This window comes from Neoarius graeffei, chromosome 15 (genome assembly GCF_027579695.1).
Source record: "Neoarius graeffei isolate fNeoGra1 chromosome 15, fNeoGra1.pri, whole genome shotgun sequence".
Taxonomy (NCBI): Eukaryota; Metazoa; Chordata; class Actinopteri; order Siluriformes; family Ariidae; genus Neoarius; species Neoarius graeffei.
The window spans coordinates 48,033,937-48,051,758 of record NC_083583.1 but is presented as its reverse complement, the minus strand read 5'-3'; the positions used below and the strand labels follow the sequence as shown (position 1 = coordinate 48,051,758).

Below are 17,822 nucleotides of genomic sequence, written 5' to 3'. Positions count from 1 at the left end.
AAAGCACTTTTCTGCACGTCCCTATGATCCACAGCCTGAATTAGAGCACCCTGAGAATTACCCGCATCTACTATCACCAGATGACTTACTTACTATTGAGATGTCTACACCCATTTGTACGGAAGTTGAAGTGAGCATGAGGAGGCTGAAAAATGGCAGATGTCAGGGCACCGATAAAGTATATTCAGAACAACTGAAATACTCAAGATCAGAAGGCTTGATAAAGTATAACATACTACTTGTAGGTACCGTATGATTTGGTCCTGCCTGGAAATCCCCATCAAGTGGTTAACAGCATGCCTAACCTGTCTGCATGAGAGAGGGTTGAAATCACTAGCTGAAAATGATAGAGACTTAAGTATAATTGCGACAATTTCTAAAGTTGTATCAGGGCTTATTACTGATAGGTTCAGAGAAATATATGAATAAATTTTACTCTCAATGCAGTTTGGATTTCAGGCAAATAGATCGATAAGCGATGCTATATTCATCTTACGCTGGGTACTTGAAATCTCAAGAACTCCAGTTTTCATCACCTTTATTGACCTTCAAGCTGCATATGACTGCGTCCCACAAGATGCCTTATTCCGCTTTCTCGACATTCGACTCTGATGTCCACATTTGATAGCTCTACTGCATGCTCTGTATACTGGTACGAAGGCTTGTATGAAAGGAACAACTAGTTTCTTTAAAACCCTGGTGGGATGCCGTCAAGATGAAATAAAAACTCTACTCGTCACAAAACCCCCCAAAAATACAAAAAAAGCAACAAAATATGGAATAAAAGTTTGATGGTAAGAACATATAATTTTATTTTTCAAGAATTATTATTATCGCATTTTTGACAAATTGCTACTGTCATTTCACTGGTTTGTTTACATTCTAAGCAGAAATGATTTTATTGGACGTTTTGTATAAAGTTTTTAATTTATTGAATTTGCAAAAAATAAAAATGCTCTGTTTCTCAAAGTCCAGTGCATGTGGATAGAATTAAGCAGTTATCCCACTCAATCTCATCATACATGGTATAAGCAATACAAACAGTTTTGCTATGATGGCTTAGACTGCAATTGCCATGATAACTTTAGGACTGCAACTCCCACAAACAATTTTACATTTCACATCTCCTTCAGTGAACATTTGATAACGTCAATAAAATAGACTTCAGGTTACAGATATAATGAATTTCCTGGTTACACCATTGCACTTTTTGACCATATAGCACACACATAAAGAAGGGAATGATTTATAATTGCACCCAAATGAGGATGGGTTCCATTTTGAGTTTGATTCCTCTCAAGGTTTTGGCTCAGGGAGGTTTTCCTTGCCACCATTACCACCAGTTTGCTCATTATGGATAAATTTATATATTTAAAAATTATACCTGGAATTGATATATTTCTGAAGTGAATTGAATTGAAATTGGTGCCAAATGTTGCCACAACCAAATGTGCAAAATCTGCTCTAGATACTGTACTATCAGTGGCTGGGTCCACCCCGACCCCTGGCACTACAATGTACATGTTTACTCTGAGTGAAGTGACCCATATTGTTTACAAGCCTAGAAAAAGTGAGATGACTGATTAACTTGCCACTATAATAGCTAACATTGGGCTTTATCTTTCACCTATTAGATGCTGAATGCGAGAGCTGCACTTTTAAGTTTTATTTTCATAACAGAAGCAGACAATAAAAATCTCCTAAGACTTTCATTCACTAAGTTTTGAATACTTGAATATTTGTGAATGTTTATTAACGCTCCTCTTGTATTCACAAATACTTGAATATTTGTGAATGTTTATTAACGCTCCTCTTGCAACCATGCGACAGCTATCACTGAGAACACTGAGGTCAGGTCCTTAATATTTTGTCTGTTTTTTTTATTTTATTTCAAAGGACACAAATTATTGTGAATGCTGTCTATAGTGCTGAGCGGTGTGAAGTCAGTTAGAATTCGCCGAATTAAATTGGTGAATCAACAGTGTGTTCTATGGGGTGGATATATGTTTAAAAAGGTTGCCTTCAACACGCATAACCCAGTTAAGTTTTCTCACCATGGGTGCAAACTTCACAGACCACAATCTAATCACCTCTCATGACATTTCTGAAGAACCACGCACACTTCAGACTTACAAGCAGTGGTTAGATGGAGAGATAAACAACACTGAATTTCAGAGAAAGGCTTCTGTGAGACTTCACCAGGCAAAAAAATTGCAGAAGTAATGCATGATACTACGCAACAGACTGTATAGATATAGGTTGAGTAACATTATAAGAGCTAAGACAAATGCGAACAAATGCAGGGTGTATTGTTTGAAAGCAAGGTTTTTTTGTTTTTGAAACATACATGATATAGCCAAAAGTTTGTGGACACCTGAACATTTCATATGTTGTCAGGCACATGTGTGTCCACAATCTTTTGACCATAACAGTGTATCTGTTTTGTCTTGTGATTTTATGTTGTGGCTGAGTATCTATTTCAAATGATCTTGAAAAGGTGCTCTTGCAGTTATACATGCTAAACAAATCCAAACAAAACAATACAGATTACCAGGCTTATCCCAGTGCAGGCATGGTGTCTGTCTGACCAACGGTTTTAGCCCATTAATGCCACTGCTAGATTCTTGTCTGATTTCTAGTACAATTTTTAATCTACTCTATGTCTTTTCACGAAAATTATTTTTCAAGTGATTATTATGTTGCTTTCAAAATGCACTAAATCCACTATAGGTAGACCCAAAACAAAAAAAGGTTTTAGGTTTTTATTAGGGAAAGGTGTAGTTATCCCAGAATTTTAGGATTAAGAGGTCATTGAAAATGACTTCGATTTCGACAGAGCAATGTATTTTCCCACAATGATAGATAACTCAAAATGACCTGGTCATACACTGTATAATATTACAAAAGCAGACATCTTACTCATCCTCTCATTTACTCAACTACAATTCCTAAGACTGGGTTTTACAAGAATGAGTTTTAAAACAGGGGGGGGAAAATTGTAATAGACAACAGCACACCTAGATGGACTGTATGGTTTTTAATGATCCCGTTGAACTAAAGATCATTTTTCTGAGACTTTATATTCACCTGTTCAATTCATCCATGTGATCTCCAGCATTTCCAATATTTGACTCAAAGAAATGTTAGACCACTTTATATGTTATATATACTGCATGTCTCTGTGTTGAAAAAAGTAACCTATTTATGATGGCTATGCTATTGTCAGCTTGATTGAAGCCATGCCTGGAACACTATTCTAAAGATCCTATATCTCATGTCTTATTGTAAAATGAATCTTACACACCGCTATTCGAGCCAGCGAGGCCTTCACCGAAGTCCATTTGTCCCGCCGGCGGTCTATGATAATGATGAAGCCAATGCTAGCCGCATCCAGACTGGAAATAGAGCAAGTTTAACATGTTGAAAATAAGATAGACAGTCTCAAGCAAAGAGTTCTGTAATTTTTGACATTTTTTTAACTTTCTCTGAGCAATGCCATTTTCTAAAATAAATTCTTTAAAAAAAAAAAAAAACAAGGGATGTGATAGAGAGGTGGTCACCTGGGTATGCTGGTCAGATATGTCACTACATTAATGAAATCCTCATCAGGAAGATCATTAAAGCCAGAAAATTCTGGAAAAGTAATGATTGGGGCACCATCCTTCCCTCGTCCCCCTGCACAGAATGAAACATGTTATGTCTTGTTGAACTGACAGACATTTACTCAGAGTATACTAATAGGTATTGTATTTCTTCAGTACATTCAGACATGTTCACATGACAACAATAACTTTCCTTTCTTCAATTCATGCAAAACAAATCACATTTTGTCACCATGTAATACTGATGTCAGTGAGGAAGTTTTACATAATAGCTTATGCTAGAAGGTTGATTTTTGTCCTACAGACGGTGCTGCAGATAAGGTGCATGCAAATATGTTTTTTTTTTTTCTGTGAGACTGGGCTGGGAATAGCATACACAGTGAGTCATTCTTGTTTTATCTCAACCACTAGGTGGTGACACTGAGCTTCATAATATTTCCTGTTCTGGGGGGAGGGAGAGAGAGAGAGAGAGATAGTGGTAAGATGGTGGTTAATGTTCCGAGAACCAACAACTATGTTGTTCCCACAGTGTTAGTAGGTCACCTTGAAAGTCTTCGTATGTATTTGGCCTCACACATGCAAGTCACTCTAGAAATGTGTTAATTAAATAAATGCAAATACAATCTGTTGGTGTTTCTCACAAAACCATTTGAGTACCAGATAAGCACATAGCTAATGAATCATGGAATTGCTTTTCATCACGACTTTTCTTGACTGGCAACAATTTCACAAAAATCAAGAACTCTTTAGTAAATTGACTTTAAAAATGAACTCACCTTCAGAGTCAGTAAAGGAAAATCTAATTCAATATACAGTGGGTTTGAAAAGTATTCCGACCCCTTCAGTTTTGGCACTGTATTATGCTATACAGTGTATATAAAATGGATTAAATAGACTCCTGGCTATCAGTCTATACACACTATAAACCATAATGACAAAGTGAAAAGAAAAAAATGTTTCGATTTTTTTTTTTTTTGCAAAATTATCGAAAAACTGAAAGCTCTCAATTCATTAAGTACTCAGAATCTTTATTCAGTACTCTGTCAGCAATTACAGTTTCAAGTCTTCTTGGGTAAGTCTCTACAACTTTGTATATGGTTTCTCCCATTCTTCCTGGAAAATCCGCTCAAGCGCAATTAGATTGGATGGGGAGAGACCTGACATCTTCAGGTCTCTCCACAGATGTACTATTAGGGTGGTCCCCAAAAACAAACTTCAACTTTTTAAAGGTGCTACTTCATTTTCTTGTTCCACTTGGGGAAAAAATAACTTGGGTAAAATTTCAAGTGATTTGAATAATATTAACCACTGCCACATGAGCCCTGTTTTTTGCATGCCAGGTAGATGGCACATGTCATCTATGCAATCAAGATGTTTTTGTTTAGAAACCAGTTTCAGTTATCTACTGAGGAACTCTCTGGCCTGAAACGCTTCACAGCTTTCACTGGAGCACTGTATGTCAAGGCCTGGTTCAGTGCTCCATCTGCAATCGCTGCTCCAGCTGGTGATTTGTCATTCCTGAAGGAACTGGTCTCCTATCCTGATTCTGATATTGCGAAAGCCACCAGCAAGAAGTTTGCCAGACACCTCTGGTATCTGAGTGAGGACCTAGCCGGGCTTGCCCTATTTGACAGCAGCATCACAGATGATGAAAAGCGTGGGATCGTGGCTGCTCTGAAAGACAAAGCGAATGATGATAATCAGCCACGTGCAACAGTGGACACAGGCAAAGGAAGCCGTTGCAAACAAAACTGTGGCAGATTTTGTTACATCTGCCTCGGGTCACATTTTTGAGGCATTCAAAAATGTGACCCGAGGCAGATGTAACAAAATCTGAAGACTTACACAAGCACAGCACTCACATTATGATTTACAGGAAATCAAAGTACTGACTTTGATGACAAGATGATGTGTGTGTCTGTGTGTGTGTTTTAATTGTAGATGTTTATATCAGTATGTTTAGTTTTATTTTAACTGCACATTGGAGCCTAGTCAAATGAAATTTCAATCTTCTGTGCTAACATATATTGACTTTGACATGATAATCAGCTTTGAATGTTCTTTTTGTAAATGTAAAGATATCTTTTTATCCTTGGAAGTATAACCACATGTGATTAATTAAATGCTTTTTTGTCACAAACTACTGTGAGTCGCTGTCACTGTTTTATACTATTACTTACTCGGGCAGTGCATTTGTTATTATGCTATGATGTGAGTTTACATTTGTTATTTTGCTATGCTGTGAGTGCATTAGGTTTTTGAGGTGGATGAAGTATTTCTGAAGTTTCAGAAGTGAGTAAGCTGTTTATTTAACTTTAGCTTCCCCTACGGCCCTATCACATGTAAAAATATTTTCACTAAAAATTGGAAATAAATTGTATGGTTATTTGTCCTAAGGCCGCAGTTATCCATAAGTATGCAGTGTTAGGCTTCTCACAGCACAGGAATTTCAGCATGCATCCTGTCTTACAGTCTGTAGTATACTGAAATATTTTCGCCAAGCTATGCGTATTTTTTTAAAACATAAAATGATTATTCATCATTAATATCATAAATACATACTTCCGTTTCCAAACCGTTTGAATATCGATTGAAATTTGAGGAAGTTACGGTCATCTGAAAAGTACATACCGCTACCAACACAATGTAATGGGTAAGCCAGCTGTCTGAGGTAAGATGGCCGCCATGTGCAGACGATCGACTTCGTTGACGGGCAACGGGGACGAGGCATCTAGTCTTCTATGTAAATCTATGCTGCATGGTATTGCCGTGGTCAGTGACTTTGCTGAGAGAGGAGTGGCACTAATCCAGGACTATAATCAAATCCTGACAAAAGATGAGCAGCAGCGGCAATACCTGTTGCAAGCAGTGGAATGGCATCAGCGTTAGTTCCCGGAAGCCAAGAAATCGTAACAAAACACCACCCATTATGACTGTTTGATCTAAACAAATATGTGAACAGTGGCACATAATATTGTTTTTATTTGTCTTGGACTCCTGTTTGTCATTTTTCAATATGTATTGCTTAGGTGAACATGCACATTGCTTTTTGTTGGCTTTCGCAAATATGCTCAAATAGTACAAATTTCAACCCGTGCATGGCAGTGGTTAGAATAGTTGTATCAAAATAAAATTTTGCACAAAATGTTTTCTCAGCAAGCCGAACAACTTGGTGAGGAAGCACCTTAAGAAAGTCAAATTTTTATTTTTGGCATATATTTGAGGACCACCCTAATGTACTATGTCAGTGATTCTCAAACTGTGGTACGCGTACCACTAGTGGTATGCAGGCTCCATCTAGTGGTATGCCAAAGGATCACTTAATTAAATATAAATAAAAATAAAACGTGAAATACTATCCATAATATCCGAATGGATGAAAATATCTTATCAACCGATGACAAGAAAATGAAAGGAGATACAAATTAAGTTAATAATTTAAAAAAGTTTGCAAGTGCTTCTGGGTAGCCATACATAGCATACGTACACATTCCTGCCGGTTCCGCTGACAGACGGTTATCCGCCATTGGTAGCTACAGACTAGGCTGTGATGGGAAAAGGTGGAGGTGGCTTTGCTAATTATGACGAGTACGACAAAATTACTGTCGTGGCTTAAATCCGCGAATGGGAGCGTGGATCAGGAGAGAGGGAGAACTGAAGAGGACGTGTGTGAGCCGAGCGCAGATGCTAACGACAGTGGCAAAACCAGCCCCAGAACTGCTAGCAAACGGCAGAAACCAGTGAGGAGGAAGTATGACGAAAAATACATAAAACTGGGATTCATTTGGAGCGGGACAGAGGAGCTGCCCAGGCCGCAGTGTGTTGTATGTGGCAACGTTCTGAGCAATGAGTCCATGAAACCATCGCATCTCAAACGGCATCTTACAACCAAACACACAGCACTAAAGGACAAACCAATGCATTTTTTTAAACGAAAACATGATGAACTGAAGCAGTCCAAGTCCACCATTCTGTCCTATAGTACACCCGTAGCCAAAGCACAGGAAACTTCACATCGACACTGAAGGCATCTTTCAGAAAGCACACTCTGTCGGACTTCTGGATGAAGCAGTACAGTGAATACCCTGTGCTTTCTGACAAGACTGTGCGATTTCTCCTTCCTTTTGTGACCACCTACCTGTGCGAGAAAGGCTTTTCTTCACTTGTTGTCATAAAAACAAAGTACAGAAGCAGGGTGGATGCTGAGCCAAACCTGAGACTGAAGCTGACCTCCATTGACCCAAACGTTGCAGGACTGTGTTCACAGAGGCATGCACACCCATCACATTAAGCTCAGTAAGTTGTCAATCAATAGTCAATCAGTCAATAGTCTGCGTATATTTAACTACAGCTGTTATTCTTAATGCTTTTCCTCACTTTTGTTTTATTCTTAATCTTATTGTTCTTCCTCTGTTTGTGGGTGTGTGTTTCTGTTTCAGAAAGCAGTCACTGGAGTTAAGAAGAGGCAAGAACTGCAGCTATGCATAGCCTGTTTTGATTTTTTTCAAGTACATCAAGTACAGTACTTTTTTTTTACTTAACATTTAAGTACAGTACAGTTATTTAACTTTTAAGCGCATTTTCATTTAATCTTTAAGAACTGTCTTAATATTTATTTTAGTACAATGTTTATTTCACTTTTATGTGCAATTAATTTTATTTGATTCATTATTTAAGTACAGTGTTTTATTTTCCTATATTTAAACACAGTGTTACTGTTCAAAGTACTGTGTGTAATGTTACAGTGGCCAACAATATTAAATATACTTGTTAAATAAAACCTCCGCCTTGTTTTTAATGAATACTTAGGCCTACTACGCTACTGTATTTTAATGTTGGTCATTATGGTGGTACTTGGAGAGCCAAGTATTTTCTGAGGTGGTACTTGGTGAAAAAAGTTTGAGAACCACTGTACTATGTGGTTTCGTGGCTGACCTTTGACTGGGCCACTCAAGGTTATTCAGAGGTTTGCCACTCAAGCTTTGTCTTGGCTGTGCGCTTAAGGTTAAGGACCAGGTTTTCTTCAAGGACCTCTAGATACATGGCTGCATTCAACCTTCCCTCAATTCTGACCAATATTACGGTCACTGCCAGTGAGAAGTACCCCCGCAGCATGATGCTGCCACCACCATGTTTCACAGGAGGGATATTATTAGCCAGTTGATGAGTAGTACCTGGTATTTGCCAGACATAGAACTTGAATTCAGCTGAAAACAGTTTTAATTTTTGTATCAACAGAACAGAGAAATTTTACTTCTCATGTTCTCAGATTCCATTAAATGCTCATCATATGCATTTTACTCTGGATTGGCCTCTGTCTCCATATGATTGATGGATTTCTGAGATGGTCAAAGGTTTTACACATCTCTGCAGAGGACTTCTGAAGGGCCAAAGAGAAGTTATTTCATACCCTTTCCCAGGTCTGTGTCTTAACACAGTTAAATTCTCTCAAGGTAATCAAAGCAAACAAGATGTTCCTGAGCTCTAGTTTGAGTCACAAGGGTGTGAATATTTATCTAAATGAGATATTTAATATAAACTTATTAAAAAGTTTGCAGAAATTTGGAAAAACATGTTTTCACCAGGGCGGCACAGTGGTGTCGTGGTTAGCGCTGTCGCCTCACAGCAAGAAGGTCCGGGTTCAAGCCCAGCAGCCAGCGAGGGCCTTTCTGTGTGAAGTTTGCATGTTCTCCCCGTGTCCGCGTGGGTTTCCTCCGGGTGCTCCGGTTTCCCCCACAGTCCAAAGACATGCAGGTTAGGTTAACTGGTGACTCTAAATTGACCGTAGGTGTGAATGTGAGTGTGAATGGTTGTCTGTGTCTATGTGTCAGCCCTGTGATGACCTGGCGACTTGTCCAGGGTGTACCCCGCCTCTCGCCCGTAGTCAGCTGGGATAGGCTCCAGCTTGCCTGCGACCCTGTAGGACAGGATAAGCGGCTACGGATAATGGATGGATGGATGGATGGATGGATGTTTTCACGATTATTATGGATTACTGTGTATAAGTTAACCGTAAAGAAGTAAATTTAATCCATTTTAAATTAAATACATAATATAATAAAGTGTGCAAAAGGTGAAGGGATCTAAATACTTCCCAAGCCCACAGTTTTTAAATGTTTTTTAAAGATATAGAACAAATGACTATTATAAAAATTAACAAAGATGACAAACTTAATATAAGCTTAAACTTAATATAACATTATGAACTGAATATATACACTTCACATAAACCAAAAAAAGACATATTTAGGTGTCAAATCAAAGAGGACCAGGAACAACCAAAAGCAGACTTCTTATTATGGGCTGAATTATGTCAAGCTGGATGAAGCCAGGAACTAGCACTTTGGTCAGTAAGTATTCACTGGGATGTAATCACACTGAGTCAAATCATTAAGCTGTATATTCAATGTTTAATTGACACACACATACACAAAGACACTGACACACACACAGATGCTCCCACAGACAGACACCTACACACAAATGTGCGCACGCACACACGTTTGTCTTACTATCCTAGTGAGGACCTTCCAGTGATGTAATTACTAACACAGCTAATTAATGTTCTACTACACCTAAATCTAATCCCAACATCAACCTCAGTAACCAAAAGGAAACAGTTCCTTTTAGTTTAAAAAATAAAAATAAAAAATCTGTTTTCCTCAGTGGGATCCAGACATTTGGTCTTCACCAATATATAAAACATGCCACATACAGTGGTGCTTGAAAGTTTGTGAACCCTTTAGAATTTTCTACATTTCTGCATAAATATGATCTAAAACATTATCAGATTTTCACACAAGTCCTAAAAGTAGATAAAGAGAACCCAGTTAAACAAATGAGACAAAAATATTATATTTGGTCATTTATTTATTGAGAAAAATGATCTGATATTACATATCTGTGAGTGGCAAAAGTATGTGAACCTCTAGGATTAGCAGTTAATTTGAAGGTGAAATTAGAGTCAGGTGTTTTCAATCAATAGGATGACAATCAGGTGTGAGTGGGCACCCTGTTTTATTTAAAGAACAGGGATCTATCAAAGTCTGATCTTCACAACACATGTTTGTGGAAGTGTATCATGGTACGAACAAAGGAGATTTCTGAGGACCTCAGAAAAAGCATTGTTGATGCTCATCAGGCTGGAAAAGGTTACAAAACCATCTCTAAAGAGTTTGGACTCCACCAATCCACAGTCAGACAGATTGTGTACAAATGGAGGAAATTCAAGACCATTGTTACCCTCCCCAGGAGTGGTCGACCAACAAAGATCACTCCAAGAGCAAGGTGTGTAATAGTCGGCGAGGTCACAAAGGACCCCAGGGGAACTTCTAAGCAACTGAAGGCTTCTCTCACGTTGGCTAATGTTAATGTTCAAGAGTCCACCATCAGGAGAACACTGAACAACAAATGGTGTGCATGGCAGGGTTGCAAGGAGAAAGCCACTGCTCTCCAAAAAGAACATTGCTGCTCGTCTGCAGTTTGCTAATGATCACGTGGACAAGCCAGGCTATTGGAAAAATGTTTTGTGTATGGATGAGACCAAAATAGAATTTTTTGGTTTAAATGAGAAGCGTTATGTTTGGAGAAAGGAAAACACTGCATTCCAGCATAAGAACCTTATCTCATCTGTGAAACATGGTTCTGGTAGTATCATGGTTTGGGCCTGTTTTGCTGCATCTGGACCAGGACGGCTTGCCATCATTGATGGAGCAATGAATTCTGAATTATCCCAGCGAATTCTAAAGGAAAATGTCAGGACATCTGTCCATGAACTGAATCTCAAGAGAAGGTGGGTCATGCAGCAAGACAATGACCCTAAAGCACACAAGTCGTTCTACTAAAGAATGGTTAAAGAAGAATAAAGTTAATGTTTTGGAATGGCCAAGTCAAAGTCCTGACCTTAATCCAATCAAAACGTTGTGGAAGGACCTGAAGCGAGAAGTTCATGTGAAGAAACCCACCAACATCCCAGAGTTGAAGCTGATCTGTAGAGAGAAATGGCCTAAAATTCCTCCAAGCCGGTGTGCAGGACTGATCAACAGTTACCGGAAACGTTTAGTTGCAGTTATTGCTGCACAAGGGGGTCACACCAGATACTGAAAGCAAGGTTCACATACTTTTGCCACTCACAGATATGTAATATTGGATCATTTTCCTCAATAAATAAATGACTAAGTGTAATATTTTTGTCTCATTTGTTTAACTGGGTTCTCTTTATCTACTTTTAGGACTTGTGTGAAAATCTGATGAAGTTTTAGGCCATATTTATGCAGAAATATAGAAAATTCTCAAGGGTTCACAAACTTTCAAGCACCACTGTATCACACTTTAATATCCTGCACATTATCTCTCACACGCCACAGCTGAGCTCACACCATCGGCGTCGCCAGGGGTATTTTACTGGGGCACGTGCCCCAGTATAGATCTGTAGTGCCCCAGTAAAAAAAATCCAGTGACGAAACGCTCTGAATTTTAAACTTGGGAATAGCTGCAATTTAATTAATTCATAACGTGGGGTAGGCTAACCGATGCGCGAAGAAGACCATCTACAATGCTTTTACATTGGTAGTTTTGGCTGGCCTCGCGCACACTAAGCAATGTGAAAAAAGTGTGCGCGTGACATGAGTAACATCTTGGTTGCTATGGGGACCGCAGACTCCAGCAGCCCTCAGATGCAATGAAATTCAGAGCAGGGGAAACCATCTCTCCGTGTTTTTCAACTGTTTACAGGTTAGTAGACAGTAATTCCACTGTCATTTTTGTAACACACACACACACACACACACACACACACACACACACACACACACACACACAGTGGTGCTTTTAGAGGCTTTTGGATTGTGTTTAGAGATGTTCAATGCTGAAAATGCGTGTGCTTACAAAGATATGTTTGGTGATTTAAAAGGTATCAAGTGTGAATACTGTTGGCCATTAAGTACTCTTGGTTGAGTTTAAAAACTCGGCGGTGTTGTATTGTATGTTAATATGTTCTTTTACAATATTACCAACAGTATAAGTATTACATTGCTATTATCACAAATGTTGCAAATATTCATACTGTTATTATTAAATGATTGACCTGGATTCAGTGTCCTCGTAATCATTTTGAGTTTTACAGCTCTAGTGACTAGTTTTAAGCAGGCCGTTTCTAAATATAAATATCAATATATAAATATATATTACATAAAATATAATATATATTACATAAAATGTAATATATATTATATAAAAAATATAAATATAAATATAGTGCAAAATTTTTAGCTCGCGCGCTCGCATACATTTCCTGTGCCCCTTTTGTGCCCCAGTATGGTCTTGGGTCTAGTGACGCCCCTGGCTCACACCTATTATAACTGCCAGCATGACATTTCCTATTATAGCTACTGAATTTTGTCAGGTTTCTCAAGGTAACATATACAAGGTGATATACACAGGGCATTTCATAAACCCAGCTATGATAGCTGAACAAAATATACATCTACATTCATTGTATAATACAGTATAAATGATCTCATATCATATAGTAGATGGTCAATATATTATAACTATAATGTATGGGAAATGGGGGCTGCCTTGATCCATATATTATACAACATATTGAAATATAAAAGTACATTTACAATTTATTTTTATTTTAGATTCTGTTAAAATCCGCAACTGAGCAAATAATACCAAAATAGAGGGGTGGGAAGCTAAAGTAAGCCTCCAAGTGCAGTTTTCTAGGTCTTTATTATATTACTTTCCTTATAAGAAATCATAGCAATAACCTCAAGATTGATACAATACCTAAGCTCATCAAATCTTTCAACTATGTTGAAATCAGCAAGTTTAGTGATGAAAGCAAGTGGCATAAGATTCCTCTGTATGATCTTTAAGTTGCTGCAGTTTTGGAGCTGCTTTTAGAGCTAAAAATGCTTCATGAATTACTCTAACACTGAAAATTAAAACTGAAGGGAATTAAGATTAGGAAAAGTACACCCATTACATAAGAGTTTCTCCGAAACCATCCATTTGGGACATACTTTTAGCTTTTTTGTCAATATGATGCTCAAGGAGGGCGGCACGGTGGTGTAGTGGTTAGCACTATCGCCTCACAGCAAGAAGGTCCGGGTTCGAGCCCCGTGGCCGGCAAGGGCCTTTCTGTGTGGAGTTTGCATGTTCTCCCCGTGTCCGCGTGGGTTTCCTCCGGGTGCTCCGGTTTCCCCCACAGTCCAAAGACAGGCAGGTTAGGTTAACTGGTGACTCTAAATTGACCGTAGGTGTGAATGTGAGTGTGAATGGTTGTCTGTGTCTATGTGTCAGCCCTGTGATGACCTGGCGACTTGTCCAGGGTGTACCCCGCCTTTCGCCCGTAGTCAGCTGGGATAGGCTCCAGCTTGCCTGCGACCCTGTAGAACAGGATAAAGCGGCTAGAGATAATGAGATGAGATTATGCTCGAAGATTCAGCTCAAGTTTCTGAAGTTTAGAGCCTTCATTAGGGTGGTGATCACCAAAAGTTTGGAATTTAAATCTTTCGGCAGCCATATTACAACCTTGCACCAAGGTCAAAGCCAAGAGAGTTTGAAGCTGATTTCATGTGAGTCCTTCACTGCATTCTTCCCATCAGCAGTCATCTGCTACAGCAGGTCTGCTACGAACAAACTGAGGTCAAATTAGATTTCCCAGTCTCTGGTGGTGTGGAATGGGTGGAAGGGGATTTAAAAAAAAAAAACTCTGTCAAGAGAAATTTGTCTTTAGTGGTAAATTCCACATACTTACATCAACAGCAGTGCTAATCTCCGAGGGGTCAGGCTAGCTTTGTCACATGCTAAAACAGCCAAAACATAGTTAAAACTATGAAAAGGCAATACAAAGTTGTTGTTTTTTTAAATTAACTTTAAAAAGCTTTTAGTAGTTGTTTCTTTTTAGCATGATTTCCTTGCTTTCAACCTACCTCATATGAAAAAGCTCATTTACTCAAGTTAACTATAAGTACTCACCCCGACAGGCTAACCTTAGAAAGAAGTGTACTAATATTAAACAGAGTTTATATTTTCTATGTCTAAATACATTATATATTACATATTTGCTTTTACATTACTTTTGTCATACTAGCATGTCGAAATACACATTTTTACCTTCTTTATACTGTAAAGAAGCATGTATAAGTACACTCAGCTTACTTTCGCTATAGTAGCATGTGAAAGTGAACGTAGGAAGAAGTATCTTCCTAAACACATTTGTTTTTTTTTTTATTTATTTATTTTTAGCCAGGTAATCCGAACTGATAATCATATCAGTTTTTCTTTGGCTAATCAGACACAAGGTACACCACAACCCTTGCTGGAGCAGTTGGGGGTTAGGTGCCTTGCTCAAGGGCACTTTAACCCATCCTGCTTGTCCAGGGAATCGAACCAGCAATCCAAAAAATCCTAAAGCTGATTCTCTAACCATTAGGCCATGGCTTCCCCAAAGCACACTAGGAAAGAAGTATTAAAGAGGTACTGCATCCTTAAAAGTGTTTTTTGAGCTGCACACTCAATGATATGACTGTAATATGATCAAATACATCAGGGCTGGTGTTAATATCAACAAAATTACCATTTTTTAAAGCTTGGCATTTTATGGGTTGAAAATGACTCAAAAATGCCATTTGCTGGTTTAACTTATCCTGAAAATTGCAAGACCAATGCTGACATAGAGTCATCCATTTCGTACCTCTCTACATCCTGAAATGTTTATTAAAAATAGAATGCTAATGCCTTCTAACCAGGGATGGGTGGCCCACCTCCTCCAGCACCCATCCTCGAGTGGGAGTCTGTGAAATCATGCTCATTTTCAAATATACGCTGATCGAGACTCCCCTGAACCACCCCTCCCCTCCTCAGCCCTTCCTGCTCCTCTCAGTCCCTCCCCTTGCCCACCTAACATTTTTCAAAAGTAAGCAGTGGGTGGAGCTAGGATCGAAGCTGGGGGTGAAGTTACACTATAAGCATCTCTAAGTACACTTAGGAAGAAGTATTAAGCATTTTTCTTTCGCTATACTACACTTACAGTATAGAAACTACCAGTTAAGGTTTTTGAACACTCGATATTAAAATTTTTGGCTAATCATCAAGAAACAGGTTCAAGTTTAGTACAGCTCGAAAATCTAATTAGAGTTAGAAAATCTAGTAGGAAAGTTGAAAAAAAGGTTTTGTTAGTTTGTATTTTGTTGGAGAAAAAACGAGATCTGGATCACTCCATTTAGGCACTTGTAGCATACAACCTACATTTTGTTTAACTGTCTACTATCAATTGTAAGACAAATCTAGGCCTGTGACAAGTGTCCCTGCCTTAAATAAAGCACTCACTGGGAGTCTGAGACTGGACAATGAAATCCTTAAATACGGAAGCTGTAATAAAACATAAGAAAAACTTTCCAATGGTGGAAAACGTCTCGAGCGTTACAAAGCGCCGACGTCTGTGATACCTGCCATAATTGCTCCTTAAAGCATATACGCAGAACCATGGCCTCACTTTTTGTTTATAAATGCCTGGAGACCTCAAGAATGGCATAGGAATAGTTTTAAGCATTAACAATAAATCTAATGTCAGTGTTTCCCCTGGGCGGCACGGTGGTGTAGTGGTTAGCGCTGTCGCCTCACAGCAAGAAGGTCCGGGTTCGAGCCCCGTGGCTGGCGAGGGCCTTTCTGTGCGGAGTTTGCATGTTCTCCCCGTGTCCGCGTGGGTTTCCTCCGGGTGCTCCGGTTTCCCCCACAGTCCAAAGACATGCAGGTTAGGTTAACTGGTGACTCTAAATTGACCGTAGGTGTGAATGTGAATGGTTGTCTGTGTCTATGTGTCAGCCCTGTGATGACCTGGCGACTTGTCCAGGGTGTACCCCGCCTTTCGCCCGTAGTCAGCTGGGATAGGCTCCAGCTTGCCTGCGACCCTGTAGAACAGGATAAAGCGGCTACAGATAATGAGATGAGATGAGATGAGTGTTTCCCCTAATAGGATACGGGAGCATTCTGAGAAATTTTTTGACAAAACACACTCTAAAATGGTGACCCTTTGTAAGGGAATAAATGAATAAACCTAGTCTTGAAAGAACAAGCATAACCTGCAGAGCAAGGCAGTTTAGAAAACAGTCAGGGAGACTAAATTCCCCCCACACCTAACCCCTTCAATAAAAGGCCTCTTTGGAGAGCCAGTTTTTGGTGTCTGCTTATGCTGGCGACATAAGCGACAGAACATTCCTGTTGGTAAAGACCAGTGTTAGTTTTTGTTATTGCCAATTAACACAACAAAGACTATGAGTGGCAGAATTGGTTGATATTAAAGTAGCCACAGAATACTTGCCATGGTCAGTGTGGTAAAGCCAAGGTTTGTATCTGGGCTTGTCAACCCATGTAGGGTCCCAGCCCGTGGCCCTGTGTTTGCCCTTCTTTTGGCTGCTCTCCTCTCTCTCTTCCCTCTTTTCACATTCTCTTTCCTGTTCTGGCAGTCTGCTTTGCTCTCCTGCTTGATTACTGCTACCTGCCTAAAATGTTCATATTTTCAAAACATTTACATGGACATTTTGAAATTAACGTGGTTTTGATCATTTCTGATCTGATATGGCATTTCGCAGATGATCACACACACCCACTGACGTTCGGAAAAAGGGCTGTGTTTAAAAACTCGCGTCGGTGTTGTACACTCTGCAACAGTGTATGCTTGAATTAGGGATGGACATCACATAACCAATAGCCTAGATTAATCGATAATTGACCATTAAGAATTTCGTTAAGAAGAATGACGTTCATCGACAAAAATGAATAGCCTATAGGTTGTTGCGTTGTGCGTAGTGCAAGTCTTCAAGCAATGAATTTCGCTGTCTGTCACGGACAAACATTTGGCCGTACCCTGGCTTCAGTTACCTACGAGCTTCCGTAGCGTAGGTCAATTGCTTAAAAATCAACAAGAAGCAGCACAGCGAAGTGTGGCGTGGGACCATTTTTAAATGTCCAAGTTTACTGTCATCACTATAATGGAGCGTATAAATACAATTCATCCACAACAAAAATGATGTAGCCTACCATTTGAACAGCACGCACCGGAGCCTTGTAAAATGACTGTGGCAGTTAATCTCAATTCCAACTATTGACTCGGTGTTAGACTACGGACAAGAAGGAGCTGGAACATCTCATAGTAAAACTAAGATAGTTAAATACAAACGTTATGGCTTTGGTTCTAAAAACACACCGAAG

At 39.1% G+C, this 17,822-nt stretch overlaps 1 protein-coding gene across 7 annotated transcripts in view; it reads right to left on the bottom strand.

Moving 5' to 3' along the window:
- Positions 1-17,822, bottom strand: part of mcf2l2 (MCF.2 cell line derived transforming sequence-like 2) — a 176,438-nt gene that overhangs the window by 106,335 nt on the left and 52,281 nt on the right. For all 7 annotated transcript variants that reach the window (XM_060941525.1, XM_060941530.1, XM_060941526.1 and 4 more), the window contains 2 exons: positions 3,561-3,675; positions 3,305-3,395 (listed from right to left, as the gene is read on the bottom strand). In XM_060941525.1, coding sequence (XP_060797508.1) covers positions 3,305-3,395; positions 3,561-3,675 — 206 coding nt within the window. The remainder of the gene's footprint in view (positions 1-3,304; positions 3,396-3,560; positions 3,676-17,822) is intronic.